At 38.3% G+C, this 17,500-nt stretch overlaps 1 protein-coding gene across 2 annotated transcripts in view; it reads right to left on the bottom strand.

The window, feature by feature from the left end:
* The window catches only part of LOC143027724 (rab-like protein 6), a 25,319-nt gene that overhangs the window by 7,401 nt on the left and 418 nt on the right, over positions 1-17,500 (bottom strand). The window contains exons 1-8 of one of the 2 annotated variants that reach the window (XM_076189204.1): positions 17,363-17,381; positions 14,545-14,699; positions 13,315-13,421; positions 12,483-12,575; positions 11,599-11,723; positions 6,561-6,701; positions 6,142-6,351; positions 779-927 (exon numbers count right to left, since the gene is read on the bottom strand). In XM_076189204.1, coding sequence (XP_076045319.1) covers positions 779-927; positions 6,142-6,351; positions 6,561-6,701; positions 11,599-11,723; positions 12,483-12,575; positions 13,315-13,421; positions 14,545-14,671 — 952 coding nt within the window. In that variant the 5' untranslated portion in view covers positions 14,672-14,699; positions 17,363-17,381. Of the gene's footprint in view, positions 1-778; positions 928-6,141; positions 6,352-6,560; positions 6,702-11,598; positions 11,724-12,482; positions 12,576-13,314; positions 13,422-14,544; positions 14,700-17,362; positions 17,382-17,500 lie in introns of those variants that run through there. The other variant, XM_076189203.1, reaches the window with a different exon arrangement.

Below are 17,500 nucleotides of genomic sequence, written 5' to 3'. Positions count from 1 at the left end.
GGGCTGCGTCAAATTTTCCTCACACATACTATCTCACCCCTCATCCCCCCGCCCATTCCACCTCATGCATCACAACATCATCCATATACAACCATTCTCCATTCACCCGTCTTCTGTCCTCTCCCATCCTTCCTCAACAGACATTCCCCTCTTCCCCAAAGCCCCCTTCACCCCATCCATCCATCTCATTCTAGGACATCCCCTTATGTTCACTCCCTCCACATCTGCCTTCCATACCTCTTTTACTAGTCTTTCTTCACTCATTCTTTCCATGTGTCCAAACCATCCTAATACTCTTTCATCAACCCTATCTCCCAGCTCCCTTTCCACCCCTGTTCTCCTCCTCACCTCCTCATTTCTCACTCTATCTAGCGTAGTAACCCCCATCATACTTCTCAGACACCTCATCTCAAACACATTCAAACTCCTTCTCTCTTCCTCTCTTATGTTCCATGTTTCTGCTCCATACAGTGCTGTTGGCACAATCACTCCTTCATACAGTCTCCTCTTAGCATCCATTCCCAAATGTCTATTCCTCATTACACTTTTTAATCCACCAAGGCATTTACTCGCTCCTCTCAATCTACATTCTACCTCCACCTTTTCCTGCTCAAGGAAGTCAAAGGAAAGGAAATCAAATAATATAATATGCTCAATAACAGAAGCAAGAAACCTACTTAGTCAAGGGTTTTGACTGAAATAAAGTATTGTATCATTCTCATGTCATGATAAATCACACTTCTAAACAAAATCAACTTTAAAAATAAGTTTTACGTACCCTGCATATTTGTACTTGTGGAGCCAACAATGGCTTGGGAGGACTTAGAAGTAGGAACAGGAGACGTGTTCATGGCTACTGATGCAGATGCCACTGGAGCAACTGCCTCTGCTGCGGCCCTTCGTCTGTTTGTCAAAGCATCCAAAAAGCTGTTGGAAAATAATCTCTTTGAGCAAATCAAATCAGACATGTACATGTACATACATACATATACCAAGGCTTTTTCCCCCTTACAAGGGAGGTAGCCAAAAAGGAAAAGGGATAATATCATTCCCACCCATTCCATCCCTGAATACACTCCACACCCCTCCACCCTCCCTCTTATCTTAGCACCTCCTGGATGACGGGTCATCCCTGCACCTTGTCCACTGCCCTGGGTTAGAATAAGTGTTGCAAGACACAGCACATCCACAGCAAGGCCGCTTCATTAAATTGGCGATCCCCCCTCTCCGTCCCCCCATGCATAAAAGGAGAAGACGGGGAGAAATCCCTTCGGGCTGCGTCAAATTTTCCTCACACATACTACCTCACCCCCCATCCCCCCGCCCATTCTACCTCATGCATCACATCATCATCCATATACAACCATTCTCCATTCACTCGTCTTCTGTCCTCTCCCATCCTTCCTCAATAGACATTCCCCTCTTCCCCAAAGCCCCCTTCACCTCATCCATCCACCTCATCCTAGGACGTCCCCTCCTGTTCACTCCCTCCACATCTGCCTTCCATTACTCTTTTACTAGTCTTTCTTCACTCATTCTTTCCATGTATCCAAACCATCCTAATACTCTTTCATCAACCCTATCTCCCAACTCCCTTTCCACCCCCGTTCTTCTCCTCACATGTACATGTGCTTTACTTATACTTATATTTACCTAGTTGTATTATATGGGAGGGGAGCTATGCTTGTAGTGACCTGTCTTTGTATCTTTCAGCAGAAAGCACTGTCATTGTTTGAAGATCTCAAGAAAAAGTATGTAGATGAGAAGGACAGAGTTCAAAGCAAGTCAAGGTTGGTTTATGAAATTCAAACAGTGCCATAATTATCACTTCTTGAAAAATTTAGGTTAAAGTGCATCAGCTGATAAAGTTGTTGCAGAAGAATTTTCTGGTACTTTAGCAAAGATCATTGAAGAAAATGGGTTTCTACCTGAACAGATATTCATTGTCGATTAGACAGTACTGTTGATGGAAAAAATTGCCAGATCATTCATTCACTTCCAAGGAAAAGAAAACTATCCTATGCTACAAGGTATCCAAAGAACATTTGACCTTATTGTTGGGCAGTAATTGTGCAGGTGACTATAAGCTAAAACCACTGCTTGTTCATCATACACAGAAACCTTTCATGCTAAAGAATGTAGTCATGGCATCTCTTCCAGTTATTTGTGCTGCTAATTCAAAGGCATGGGTGACAGTAGTTATTTTTGAAGATTGGTTTTTACATCATTTTGTACCTGAAGCAGAAAAGTATTGTAAGGAGAAAAAAAAATTCTTCTAAGATTCTGCTCCTTTTAGATAATGCTCCAGGCCCACCCACAAAGCATCAGAGATTTTCACCCTAACATTACAGTCATCTACCCCCTCCCCTACACTATACCTCCGTTGTAACCTATGGACCAAGGGATAATTGCAATCTTCAAGCACTACTATATGAAATGTACACTATGTCAAGCTATTGCAGGAACTGACCTGAATAAGTCTATCACAGTCCATGACTTCTGGAAAGGATATGATATCTACAAAGCAGTAATGAACATATCAGCTGCATGTAATGAGATTCAGAGCATGGCTATGAATGGCATATGGAAACAACTACACCTACAATTTATGCTGGATTTTAAGGGCTTTGACGAGGCTACCAACAACAAATCCTTGGTGACATTGAGCAGTGAGCTGCAGTTGGATTTAAATGAGGAAGATTTCATAGACCTATTTGATAAAGATAAGGAGTCCCCAATGAATGAAGAGTTGATAGAACTTCATGAGCAACAAAATAAAGAAGAACAAGAACCAGACCCCAAACCTTGTCACTTTACCTTTAGGAAAATGTAAGAGGCATTTATACACATGGATAAATACCTCTTTATTTGAAGAGATGGATTCAAATGCTTAACACTTTTCAAAGGTTATGGGGGCTTGTCATGAAATTTTTGCACCTAATAACCTTATCCTTGAAGTGAGGATGAGCAAAAGAATTCAAGGCAATCTTGATAAGTTCCTGAAACAAGTCCCTATACAACAAAATTTGTCTCCTGACGATATGTCTACTAATGATCATCAGCCATCAACTTCTATGATGTAACATCCTTATATACCAGCCCAGGCAAGCAACATTGTCATGCATCAGGTAAATTTAAAATTGGATGTGCATGCCAACTGAGTTGTGGTTGAGTCTAGTTGTTCCCTGTATTCTGCACCATTGCTAATTGTGCAATGTAAAGTGCCTTAGTAAAGTAAGAGAAAACAATACCAGTGCCTTTGTATGAGGCTTGCTGTTCCATGAGTCAGAGTGGGTTGGTTGTGTCTTTTGCATTATCTTGCATTTGCTGCTTGACTATTTCTTTGAAAGCAATTTCTTTATTTTCAATATTTTCTTTCCACTTCTTAATTTCCTGGATACTGTCCCCACCTAAGTTTTCTTCGATCTTTTGTGTCAATTCTTGTAATTTGTTGTTCACTTCCTGCTTTAGATTTTCGCTATTGTTATTATCATTAGTTTTCTTCTTTTCATTATCATTCTTCAGTTCATTTATGTCTCTTTTCATTTCTTTAATTTCGTTTGTAAGATCCAAGTTAGCTTTTCTCAGGTAAGAAATTTCATGGTTAGTCTTAGATAAACAATCAATTAAACCAATGACCTCTTTTCTTAAGTCCATGATTTCATTTTCCCACCGAGTCCTATTTTTGCTCATCTCTCTCTCTATCTCTAATAATCTACTTAAACTTACCAAACCCTAAGAAATCATTGTCATAACACGTGCTTTGTTGATTGTTTACATCGCGGTTCAGTGGATTGCCGCGTTCACTCCCCACCCCTACAGTACAAACCAGGTTTTCCTTTTTCGTCGTAAATCCTCTTCTTCTTGGTCGCGCGACGACAGCGACGACGAGCGGTGTTGCTTCGATGTGTGTGTGTGAAGTGGTGCCCACCTGCTTTTCCATGAGTCATGGTGTATGTGAGTGTGAAGTGGCTCCCACCAGCTCTGCCCACAATGGGGAGTGCTTATTTGTGATTTATAGTATGGTTATTTTGACCTAAGTTGCTTTTTGACAAAGTTGCGACTTGTGGAACCAATTAATAATGTAGGGTGAGGTACATCTGTACTGACAACCTTTCATGCATGAGGAACTAAGATAGAAACAACAACAGATGTGTACTGGATGGGTGTGGAATGGGTGTAGGGTGGGTGTATGTTTTGATTGATTTTGCCACCTTCCTTACAAGGGTGAGGGAGCATTTGATATTTTCATGTATGTACAGTAAAGTAAATAAGAATAAGTAGAGGCTGTGTAGATCAGATCTTTGTGGTAAGACAAATATGTGAGAAAGCTATAGGAAAGGGGAAGGATGTTTTTTGGACTTTTATGGATCTGGAAAAGGCTTATGATAGGGTATACAGAAAGGCACTGTGGGAGGTTATGCAGATATATGGGATAGGAGGAAAGCTTCTAGGAGCTGTCAAGAGTTTTTATGAGAGTAGTAGAGCTTGTGTCAGGATTAGAAATGGAGAGTGAGTGGTTCGAGGTAAAGGTGGGACTTCGTCAAGGATGTGTTATGTCGCCCTGGCTGTTCAACTTATACATGGATGGGGTAGTGCGAGAGGTAAATGCAAGGGTAGTGGGTCAGGGATTGGAGATGGTTAAAGAAAATGGAGAAAAGTGGGAGGTGAGCCAGCTGTTGTTTGCTGACGACACTGCGCTTGTGGCAGGATCGGAGGAGGGACTGAGCAAGTTGGTGACAGAGTTTGGGAGAATATGTGATAGAAGAAAGCTAAAGATAAATGTGGGTAAAAGTAAGGTGATGAGATGTACAAGGGGTGAAAGTGGCAGTAGACTGGAAGTGAGCATTAAGGGAGAGCGACTGGAGGAAGTGGATAGTTTTAGATACTTGGGTGCAAATGTGGCAGGAAAAGGTGGAGTGAAGGTGGAGGTAAAATGTAGATTGAGAGAAGCGAGTAAATGCCTTGGTGGATTGAAGAGTGTAATGAGGAATAAACATTTGGGAATGGATGCTAAGAGGAGACTGTATGAAGGAGTGATTGTGCCAACAGCACTGTATGGGACAGAAACATGGAACATAAGAGAGGAAGAGAGAAGGAGTTTGAATGTGTTTGAGATGAGGTGTCTGAGAAGTATGATGGGGGTTACTAGGCTAGATAGAGTGAGAAATGAGGAGGTGAGGAGAAGAATGGGGGTGGAAAGGGAGTTGGGAGATAGGGTTGATGAAAGAGTATTAGGATGGTTTGGATACATGGAAAGAATGAGTGAAGAAAGACTAGTAAAAGAGGTATGGAAGGCAGATGTGGAGGGAGTGAACAGGAGGGGACGTCCTAGGATGAGGTGGATGGATGGGGTGAAGGGGCCTTTGGGGAAGAGGGGAATGTCTGTTGAGGAAGGACAGGAGAGGACAGAAGACAGGGGTGAATGGAGAATGGTTGTTTATGGATGATGTTGTGATGCATGAGGTGGAATGGGTAGGGGGGATAGGGGGTGAGGTAGTATGTGTGAGGAAAATTTGACGCAGCCCGAAGGGATTTCTCCCCGTCTTCTCCTTTTATGCATGGGGGGACGGAGTGGGGGGGTCGCTGATTTAATGAAGCGGCCTTGCTGTGGATGTGCTCTGTCTTGCGACACTGCTTCTGACCCAGGGCAGTGGACAAGGTGCAGGGATGACCTGTCATCCAGGAGGTGCTAAGATAAGAGGGAGGGTGGAGGGGTGTGGAGTGTATTCAGGGATGGAATGGGTGGGAATGATTTTATGCCTTTTCCTTTTTGGCTACCTCCCTAGTAAGGGGGAAAAAGCCTTGGTATATGTATGTATGTATGTAAAAACATAAAACAACCACAGCAACACCACACAACCCTGCACTCACTTTAAACCATTCCTAACCAGCTACTGTTGTGAAAAATCACCAGATTTTTACCAATGCCATTGATTCAAAACCAAAAAAGCAATGCTTCTACATCAACTCTGTCATGCAATTTTTCTAAAACCATGAGTACCTAAAATTCATCTAATTATAGTAAAGATAAAAGATTTATGTTGAAAATTTCTTTAGGAATAAAAGTAACTACTGTACTCTATTCTCTTATCTATGGGACTGCTTGGCCAAACAATCTTGGGAAGAACAACAACTTACTTGTCATAATTAGCATCTTCACTTTCTTGATATAATTCTAACTCTTGTAGTGTCGCTCCAATCTCTGCACTGTTGGTCTCAAGTTGCTGCAGTAAAGTTTGTCTTTGTAAATGGAGAAAGGGAAGATTGAAAAACTTGTGGAGAAGTTTTAACCCAAAGCCATTACGCATGGATGACTCTGCAAATCGTACGTCAGCAGCATCTGAAGGCCTGAAAATAAATCCTTTGCATCATTACCAATAAATCTTCTGGAAAAAGGGATGATACAAATTATATATCTATAATTTAATATTACTATCTATGTACTAAGGGCTTCTTTCCCTTTATACAGGAGGTAGTCTGCCAAGGCACCCACCCCAATATATTCCACCATATGGGTAAACACGTAAACACTATATTCGTTATTCAAGAAACATTACCTTTCCAGACCTTCCAGAAAGAATTTGATGTCATCCTCTGACACAACTCTATGATGACCCATGTCACGATGGTTAGCCAGAATCAGGACCGGTATGTGATATGGCACATTTTCCATCTCTTTTCGCACATAGTCAAAAGTCCTGTGAGATGAATTAGTGGCTATAATAAATCTGTATCCTATGTAATAAACAATAACCTTATTCTATGAACTCTCATTAAAACAAGTTCATATTTTAGATCATTATGTGAAGAAAATGGCCCCTCAAGCACAAGAGAACATAGGCTGACAGAGCTGTCAGACAGGGCAGATCAAAGAGTACTGAGGAGGTGTGGGCATATCAAAAGAACAGCTATAACCCTCCCAGATGAGAGCTCAAACATCATATTGCTCAATCTGTGGGTAACGCTATGACCTTACACACACACACACACTTCAACAAACGGACGGCTTAGAGGACGTTCTGAAGAAAAAGCGAAATTTCATGGATCCCGAAGCAAAGGAAGTACCTATTGTATTTACAGGGTGGGGGGAAATTGCTCGTGGTGTAGGGGATAGTGAGGAAAAAGGAGAAGGGGAGGGATTACTGAGGGAAATAGAAGGAAATGAGGAAGGAGAGGACTTGGCCCAGGCAGGCAGATGCCATGTAAACAAAAGAGGTCCCGACCAATTTAGTGACGACGAAATGTCTAACAAAAATGTAAAGATTAGAAACATAGATAAGAACAATTCAATGGAAGGTGAGGATAACAATTTCCAAGGATTTAAAGAGGGGGAGGTGGATACCAACCTCCCCCGACTAGCAAAACTGGAGGAAAGGCTTGAACAAATGACTGAACATTGGGAGGTTAAACCGTATGGAAGGGGTTAAGTTCGGTAAAATGTCAAAACTTGCAGAAAAGTTTGAAAGATTGGAAGAACTAGAGAAGGCGAACAAAAACTTAACTGATGAAATAGAACTAAAAAGACATTTAAGAGAAGTAAAAGAGGAGAATAAAGAATTAAAAAGGAACAATAAAGACAATAAAGAAACAATAGCAAAAGAAGCACAGGGGTGGAGAAAGATACAGGAAAATAGTAAAGTTGCATTTACTGATATAATTAAACAGCAAATGAAAGAACAAACTGAAGACTCAGTTATTAAAGTGATGAGACAGAAGGAGAATATTGTAAGAGACTTAGCAGACAAAAAGAAATGTATAATTATATTAGGAATGGAAGAGAAACATAACCCAGATAGAACCTCAAGAATCAAAGAGGAAAATGAAAAAGTAAGCAGTTTACTACAATTAGTTCAGGAAGATGAACCAGAAATAATGAAACAAATCGAAGAGAAGTTCAGACTCAGAAAGTATAGTACAGATAAGACCAGACCAATTAAGATTAAATTCAGGTCACAAACGATGGCAGAGAATATCTTATCCAAAACAGGGAAACTAGCAACAAGTGAACAATATAAAAAGGTATGGATAAAAAGGGAAATGAATGAAGAGGAAAGAGAGGAAGAAAAAAAAGAAAAGACTTGAAGCTAAGGAAAAAAACGAGAACAGAACAGAGTCAGAAAAAGAGAGATTCTATTGCAGAGTAGTGAATATGAAACTAAGGAAATTCGACATACAAGAGAAAAACAAAAGGGAAACAGAGAACACAATGGAAGTGGCAGAAAATTAAGAGTGTCTTACACAAATATAGATGGATTAATAACAGGATTGAATGAGCTGAATGATTATTTGAAGGAAAAAGAACCGGACATAATGGGAATTGTAGAAACAAAATTAAAAGGTCCACTACCACCCAACAGTGTAGGACATGATGCATATAATTATTGGATTAGAAACAGAGAGACAAAGCAAGGGGGTGGAGTTATGTTCCTGACTAAGAAGGATATAAACGTGAGGTGTGTTACATATGGAAAGAATACAGTACAGATGATTATGATCGAAGTAGAAGACAGAGATAAGAAGAGCAGAAAGTTTGTGATAAATTATGTGCCTCCGAAAACAGCCTCGTGGGAAGAGAGTGAACATAAAAGTATGTTAGAGGACACAAAGATAACATTGAATAAGATAATGGAAGATGGAGGAAGAATAGTTATGATGGGCGACTATAATTGCAAAGAAATCTGCTGGGAAGAGATGACAGTAAAGGGTGGAGACGGCTCATGGGGAAACGCTCTACTTGAGATGATTACTGACAATACAATGACACAGTGGATACAGGAGAACACTAGGTATAGAAATGAGGAAGAACCATCGAGACTAGACCTAATAATTACATCTAAACCTAGAATAGTGGACAAGATTGAATATAAAACACCAATAAGTAAAAAGGACCACATATTGATTGAACTGGAACTAAATGAAGAAAAATTCATGAAAAGAAATGAACAATATAGAATAGGAAGAATGATGTATGAAAAAACAAACTTTGATAAAATAAGAGAATTCTTTCAAAAAGAAAACGTGGAAGGAATATACAAAGAAGAAACAACAGTGGAAGAGAAATGGAATATTTTGAAAAAAAAAAATTACAAAAAAGGAGTGGAAAAGTATGTCCCAAGACAAAAACAAGAAAAAGAATATGTAAAATGCTGGTACAATAGAAGTTGTAGGGAGTTAAAAGACAAAAGAGACAAAGCCTGGACCAGATGGAAAAAAGACAGAAGGCCTGAAAAATGGAAAATATATACTTGTTATAGAAATGAATATGTACAAGCATGCAGAGAGGAAAAGAGAAAATATGAAAAAGATGTCATAGAAAAGTGTAAAGATCAACCAAAACTATTTTACAGATTTGTAAACAACAAATTGAAAAACAAACAAGACTTGGAGAAATTAAGACAAGGAGGAGTTGAATACACAGAGGAAATTGAAATGGCGGAAATTATGAACAAACATTTTAAATCAGTGTTTACAAGGGAGAACATACAACCTGAAGAGATCGAATGGAAAGAGAAAGTCCCTCCCATGAAAGAAATAGAAGTAACAAAGAACGAAATATTGAAACACTTGAGTAATCTTGATGTCAGAAAATTGCATGGACCAGATGAAATAGCAAACTGGATTTTGAAAGAATGCAGGAATGAACTGGCAGACAAAATACATAGCATAATAAACAGTTCCTTGAAAGAAGGAAAAGTTCCAGAAGATTGGAAAAAAGCAAATATAGTACCCATATATAAAGGAGGAAATAAAGAAGACCCTAACAACTATAGACCAGTCTCCCTAACAAGTACAATAGCAAAAATTTGTGAAAGAATTGTCAAAAGTAGATGGGTAAAATATTTAGAAAAAAAAAAACGTGTTAAATCCAAGGCAATTTGGATTCAGACAAGGACGATCATGCGTCACCAATTTAATATGTTTCTATTCAAGGCTAATAGATATAATACAAGAAAGAGATGGATGGGCTGATTGTGCATTTCTAGACCTAAAAAAAGCTTTTGACAGAGTACCTCATAAGAAGTTGCTTAAGAAATTAGAAACTGAAGGAGGAATACAGGGCAAACTGCTTAATTGGATGGAAGATTTTTTGCAAGAAAGGAAAATGAGAGTAGTGATAAGAGACAAACACTCAAAATGGGATGAAGTAATAAGCGGTGTTCCGCAAGGAACAGTTCTGGCCCCAATAATGTTTGCTATATATATTAATGATATGGATGAAGGAATTGAAAGCTATATGAGCTTCTTTGCAGATGATGCAAAACTACTAAAAAGAGTGAACACGGAAGAAGATTGTGAATCACTACAGAGTGATCTAAATAAAGTACAGGAATGGAGTAGGAAGTGGGAGATGGAGTTCAATACAAAAAAGTGTAGTATAATGGAATTTGGAAAAAGCAAAAACAGAATAACAGGATCATATAAATTGGGAGAAGAAGGAATAAAAAAAGTAGAAAATGAGAAGGACCTGGGAGTCATTGTTATGAATAATATGTCACCTGAGAAACATATAAATAAGATTTTTGGAGAAACTTATAATTTAATAAGAACAATCAAAGTTGCATTTACATACCTGGATGAAGAAATGGTGAAGAAAATTCTAATCACCCTGATAAGACCAAGATTGGAATATGCAGCAACGATATGGTCACCAAGTACAAAAAAATGTATAAAAAAAACTTGAAAGAATACAAAGAGCAATTACAAAATTGGCACCAACACTCTCAAAACTATCATATGAAGAGAGACTAGAAAAACTTGAACTACAGACACTAGAGCAAAGAAGAGAGAGAGGAGATTTGATAGCTATTTACAGAATCATGAAAGGCATAGAAATTACTGATAGAGAGAATCTGATAAAATGGGATGATAGAAATACAAGAGGACATGGAAAGAAAATAAAAAAAGACAGCTATAGAAGAGATCTGAAAAAGAACAGCTTTCCTCACAGAGTAATAGACAGTTGGAACAAGTTAGATGAGAAAGTGGTGTGTGCAAAAACAATACATCAATTTAAAAATAGTTTAGATAAAATGAGATATGAAGACGGGACACCACGAGCATAGCTCCCCTTCCCGTAAAATACAACTAGTTACAACTAGGTAAATACACACACACAATTCCTTGCCCACAATAGCTGGAGTGGCAACTTGCTGTGCAGCAATGCTTATGATTTTTCAGCCCTGGATGGGAATCAAACTCAGGTGGCTAGTAGTCATGAACAGTACCATTGCACTGTTGAGCTGGTGTGTATTCACCTAATTATAGTATACAATTTCATGTGTGTATGTGTGTGTCTGATCAGCCTACACATATCAAAAAGAAAGATGTGATTTGATTGTAGTGTTCATATTTCATGAGGGAATATTTCAAATTACTGGTAACCAATCAAAGCCCTGTTGACCATGTTTCCAGATTGCCCAAGTATCATGCCAAGGTCACAGGGTTGTATTTCAATCAAATCAATATAAAATACAAACAACAACTCATGGTAACAGTCATCAACAAAATTATGCAAATAAACTACAATACTCTGACACCATTGATAAACACAGAACAGTCACAAAAGAAAAATCTACATCCTTTCACAATTCTTACCAGTTTTTTGTTATGTCCAACATAATGATAACACCATTAGTTCCCTTGTAAACATCCAGGAATTCTGCATCTAGTGCAGGCTCTTCATACTCTACTGATGCATTATCCAGTTTAAGTCCTTCCATCTGAAAAAATTATAATAACAATTGATGAGTATCTGAAATGACAATTATCCAGTGACTTATTCTAAATCAACAGATATTTTGGGTTGGAAAAAAAATAATGCAAAAAGAAAACAACTGCAATTATTATCTCACCATTACAGAGTAAGGAAAGTAAGCACATGTCTGGGAAGAAAAAAAAATGTTAGGAAAAAGATATCTAGGGATGAACACGATGAGAAAGCTGTATGAAGGAGTGATTGTGCCCATGGCACTGTATGGACTGGAGATGTGGGATTTGAACAAGGAAGAAAGGAAGAATCTAAATGTGTTTGGGATGAAGTGTTTAAAAATTATGGTAGGTGTAACAAGGATGGACTGAATGAGAAATGTGGAGGTGAGGCAGAGTCAGGGATGGAAAGAGTTGGCAGATAGGGTAGCTCAAAGAATACAGATGGTTTAATTATATGGAAAGAGTGAGGAAAGTCTAGCAAAAGGAGTGTGGAAAGCAGAAGAAGGTGGAATGAATATGAAGGGAAGACCATGAATACGATGGTTGAAGTGAAGGGGTCCTTGGATGTATGAGGAATATCTGCTGAGCAGGGAGGAGAGAGTACAAAAACTGGGGTGAATGGAAGGAGATTATGAATAGATGAAAGAATGATATGGCCCAAAGGGATATTCTCATCCACTCCATAAATCTCCATGAGTGACTGAGGTGAGGGAGAATGAAGGTGAAATGGTGGGAGCAGGATACATAATTTTCTAACATAATGAAATCACCTTTCGTTTCTTCTTTCCTTTGTCCACCACATCCCATACTTCCACTTTCACAACATCATCCGTTGCTTTGTAATTCCATTGTATGCTTGCAACCTGAAAAAAAAAATATATATATATCAATAAAAAATTACAAATTGTGTTGTTGGTTATCCTACAATGTATACGGCATTCAATTGCATTTAAAATGGTGGTTAGTCTTTCAGCAGCTGGTTCTGATGAGTTACTGGTGCAAGTGGTGACTGAGTTTGGGATCCCATGTAAGAGAAGAAAGGTAAATGTGGGTGCATGTGAAGCCATGAAATTTAGATGGAATGCTGACAGTAGCGAGTTGAAAGTCAATGTGAAGGGTGAAATGCCTGAGGGAGTAGAAAGAATGAAGGGGCCACAGGATGCAAGAAGAATGTCTGTCAAGTAAGGAAGAGATAGTGTAAACGATAGGAGTGAATGGAGAGTAGTTGTAAATGGATGAGTAAATGATATGCCCTCAAGGGTTTTCTTTTTGTCTCCTTTATATACTTCTTGAGTGGCTGAAGAGGTGGGGTGGGGGGTCACTATACAATGAAGCAGTACAGATAAAGCTTTAGGTGTCAGGCCCTGTTGTGAATGTGCTGTATCTTGTTGTATTGCCTCTGACCCGAGCAATGTGGCAGAGACCAGTAATGACTCTTCATCCACAAGATGCTGAGATGGGAAGGGCAATGATTGGGTCTTTGGACAGGTGTAGGTGGGTGTATGCTTTGAATTAGCCACCCCCTTATAAGGAGAAAAGGGCTTTTTGGTATATGTGTGTGCTATACTCTAAATAACTGAATAAAAACACCTTCTTTCATACCTGTATTTCATCTGTTGGTATGTACTCTTCAAGGAAGGGTTGGCCTTGTAAACGCTTGAACAAACAGGATTTTCCTACATTTCGGTCACCACGAATCACTATTTTCACTGTAGGAGAAAACAGAAAAATGTACAGAATATAAGAAATATTTTTCATGAATAACTACATGAAATTGTAGGATGAAGGATTTCTTGAAGTATCAATACTTAAGAACAGTGGTAAAGGATAAGATATCAGGATGGAGGGAAGTGACTATCAGAGTCCTACTAGGGTACCTATAATGTTCTTGATCTATGTAAAGGACATGATGAAAGGCATTTTTTTTTTTAGTTTAGTTAAGGTTTATTCAACAAAATAAAATACAATTTATACATATATACAAATTTTTTACAAAATTGCTTGTTGAAAAGGGAGAGTGTGAAGCAAAGCTTATGGGGAATTGCTCTCCCTTTAAGGAAAGAATTATTTTTATTTTATTTATTTATTTTTGTTACATGTTAGTATGATACATACATACACATATACACATATATACATATATACACACATACACACATATATACACACACACATACATACATACATACATACACACATACATACATATACATATATACATCTATATATTTTTTTGCAATGAGATGCGACACGATGCCCATTAACTCCGACCTCACGTAGGAATCGGGGTCATGTGCGAGCAACGCATCTTGTGGGGGTCAGGTGAGAGGTGAGATGAGCTACAGGATTCTTAGTCCCATCACTCCATCCTTGTTGCCTATTATGACATGTATGGGAAACACTGTGACAGAATTCTTCCTCCCCACTATAGGGGGATCCACAGGAAGTAGCCATAGAAGTGGTAAAGGATAGTTTCAAGGGAACATTATAAAGGAGGGACAACTGTAGTACAAAACTATAATAATTCCTCTTATGAATAGAGACTTTCAACTCCAAAATAGGCAAACAATGTATGATTCTGGTCAGTACAGGCATCCTCAAAATAGTCCTTAAATTATTGGCTGTATGTTACCATGAAGTCAATACCCTAGTATGGAGAAAACAAAGTGAAATAATATGGGTGTTGTATGGGTGTAAGGTGGGTCATACTTTGGTTAGCTACTTCCCTTATAAGGAAAAAAAAGAGGCCTTTTGGTATATAGACAGAACAAAAATAATAACAAATGAACTGATATATAAACATATGAAAACCGATAATAAACTGCAACTTACTATTATACTGGACACCTCTTGCAAATTTACGTTGAAGCGATGCAGCCATAGCCTGCATGCTAGGGTTTGAAGATGATGACAACTGCCCATCATTGCGGGTTGTTAGTTTCCGAAGGGCAGAAAGCATCTTGGCAGTTTCCCTTAAAACATGGGATCTGTGTCAAAAGAAAAGGAATGAAATTACACATTTTCAAGTTTCAATTTAGTCATATCTATGCAAAGAGGAGGGGACCAATGATGGGTACCTCGAGGTGGTGGTACCAAAGATGGATGTAAGGTAATCAATGTTTCATTGTTACATTTATTTAGTCATATTTATGCAAAGAGGAGGGGGCCAATGGTCGGTACCTAGAGGTGGTAGTAGAGGAGATGGATGTCAGAGGATCAACTCTGCTACCCATCTAAACCTTTCAACATCTTCACCTCCACCAGGACAAGACCTCAAGGATATGCCACACAATCTCTGAACCAGGCCCAACATCTCTATCAACTTCACTGTATTTCCTCTACTTTCTCATATAAGGAGAGCTGACTTACTGTCAACTGCTCCCCTCCACTTACTATCATAAGCTGGCGACACTGAAAAAGTTCCCCACTAATACAACACAGACAACAGTCCAACATTTCTTTCCAGAGATCTATGGAGGGTCAGATGACTATAGACAGCCACTGTGAAGTTGCTAGTCTCCATTCATAACCATGCAATGACATGCAAGCTTCTCTTCTATCTTAATTACAATGAATGGCTTTATAATCACATATGACAATGTGATCAACAACTATACAAAGGTACGAATTGTGAAAGGTAGAGCAGCTTGGTCCCATGCCAAATTCAACCCGAGTACAATTCTTATTCCCATCCTTTTATGAATCCCTCATCCAGCTCACAGAAGAGGTCAATGACCTTAGGAGCTTGTTCCTCCTCATGTCATATTACAATGTCCTTTATGAAGACATTCAAGGTGGCAGAGTCAAGAACAATACAGCCTCTACAGACAAGGTTGATGAATTCCTCAATTATTGCAATTGGTCTAGAATCTCCCTTGCCAATAGGAAGTTCATGCTTCAAGAATTATTTGGATAAGTGTATCTTGAAAATCATATGGTTGGTTCTTGATATATTTGTCATTTTATAATAATATACTTTAGAAACAATTTGTGGCTCTTCTTTTAGCAAGACAATTGAAGTCTTCTCTTTCAGATGTATTCATTTATGTTCTATCATGTTACACATTATATATATATATACATATATATATATATATATATATATATATATATATATATATCTATCTATATATATATATATATATATATATATATATATATATATATATATATATATACCCCAAAAGAGACTACCTTTTGAAAAATCTATTCTATACCAACCCTAATATCAAAATATCACCAAATATGAAGCAATATAAAATTTCTATTATCTATAATCATAAAACAAAACTTCATTCTTATACATCATACTTAATGTGTACAATCTCAGTACATACAGCATATTACATTTTTCTTCAGTTTGATTTTTCCCCCAACCTATACACCATTTCCTGCAATGCAAGAAGTTAGACATTTAAAAGAGAACTGATATCTTTACCAGTTTCACTCCCATTTCACTCTTTCCTATTATAATTGCAAAAAAATTGCATGACAGTACTTCCTTTATGGTATTCCATGTCCTATGTGTGCATCACTCACATATATATCACAAAACAAGCTCTTTGATTTTTGGAAACATTATGAGAACTATGCCTCGGCCATAGTGATCCAACACTGCTGCTTTTTCTGGTGTCTATTTATGAGGTCTGCCTGGTTTGGCATATGGTTTGAGGTTCTTTAAGACAGACCACCACACTCCTGATTCCACTAACTCCCTCTCCTCCCAGACATCAGTCCCACACAATAATCCCTTCCAAGAGAAGCAAGGGCAGCTCTAGCATTACTGTGTTCAGATTACCACCAGGTACTGAGACAACGTCATTACCCGATGAGCCTCCCATATCACACAGCCCGACTTCACGGGGAGGTGCATCAAACTCCATCATTGATCATCTTCAATATCTGAAGTGCAAGCAGAGGTGTCAAAGCGGTGGGTCACCAGAGTGGCCGTGGTGAGGTCACCTAAATCTACGAGAAGTAAGACACCAGCACTGAACTGGCCCAACTTCAGAAATAGCATTCTGTATATCCCAGCAAATACTTAGTGATACTAATCTTATCCTAACCTAAAATAGCCTGACATAAGTTATCCAAAGGCCTCATATGTCCACTTAGTGATGGTGATGAAATCTGTAGACTCAACACTCTCATTAGCTTTCTGCCTATAACTAACATATGTTTCACTATAAACCCACTATCGGAGAAAAAATGACGGAAATACTTGTTTTCTCCGATAGTGGGTTTATAGTGAACTTTTACATATGTGTTATAACATACCAATTTCCAATCTAACATATGTTTGGTAAATTTTTACATCCTTGCATGCAAGTCTTGCAACTATCCTAAATTACTATAAAGCCACCAATTAAACTGCATGTTCAGTAACACTACATATCCCTAAGACTATAATATTATTGGCAAGTAAAGTTCTTTTTGACATTCTGTTTAGTGATCTACTCACCCTCCGTTTGAGTGCCCTGCCTCCACTACACTCTACATCCTCTACATGAAATCATTTGTAGTTTCCCATAAACACTAAGTTTATCACTATTAATTTGCAGCACTTTGTGATAATAAATTTCATATAAGGAAAAACATCTCTCATTGAGTCATTAGCATGGGAAAAAGTTAAAAAGCCCAGCACACGTACTAAGAAAATAGCATCCTTCAGTCTATGAGAAACCTCCCATCATATAGCACTGGGACATCAGAGGGACGTTCCCCTCAGCTTAATAAAATCGCCAGACGTAATCCATATAAATAATAAATATTAATATACGAGTATAAC

Source organism: Oratosquilla oratoria, chromosome 8 (genome assembly GCF_046742065.1).
Source record: "Oratosquilla oratoria isolate Oo_2021 chromosome 8, ASM4674206v1, whole genome shotgun sequence".
In the NCBI taxonomy this organism is placed as follows: Eukaryota; Metazoa; Arthropoda; class Malacostraca; order Stomatopoda; family Squillidae; genus Oratosquilla; species Oratosquilla oratoria.
Note: the sequence above shows the minus strand (reverse complement) of the source record. Positions and strands in the feature narration are given on the sequence as shown.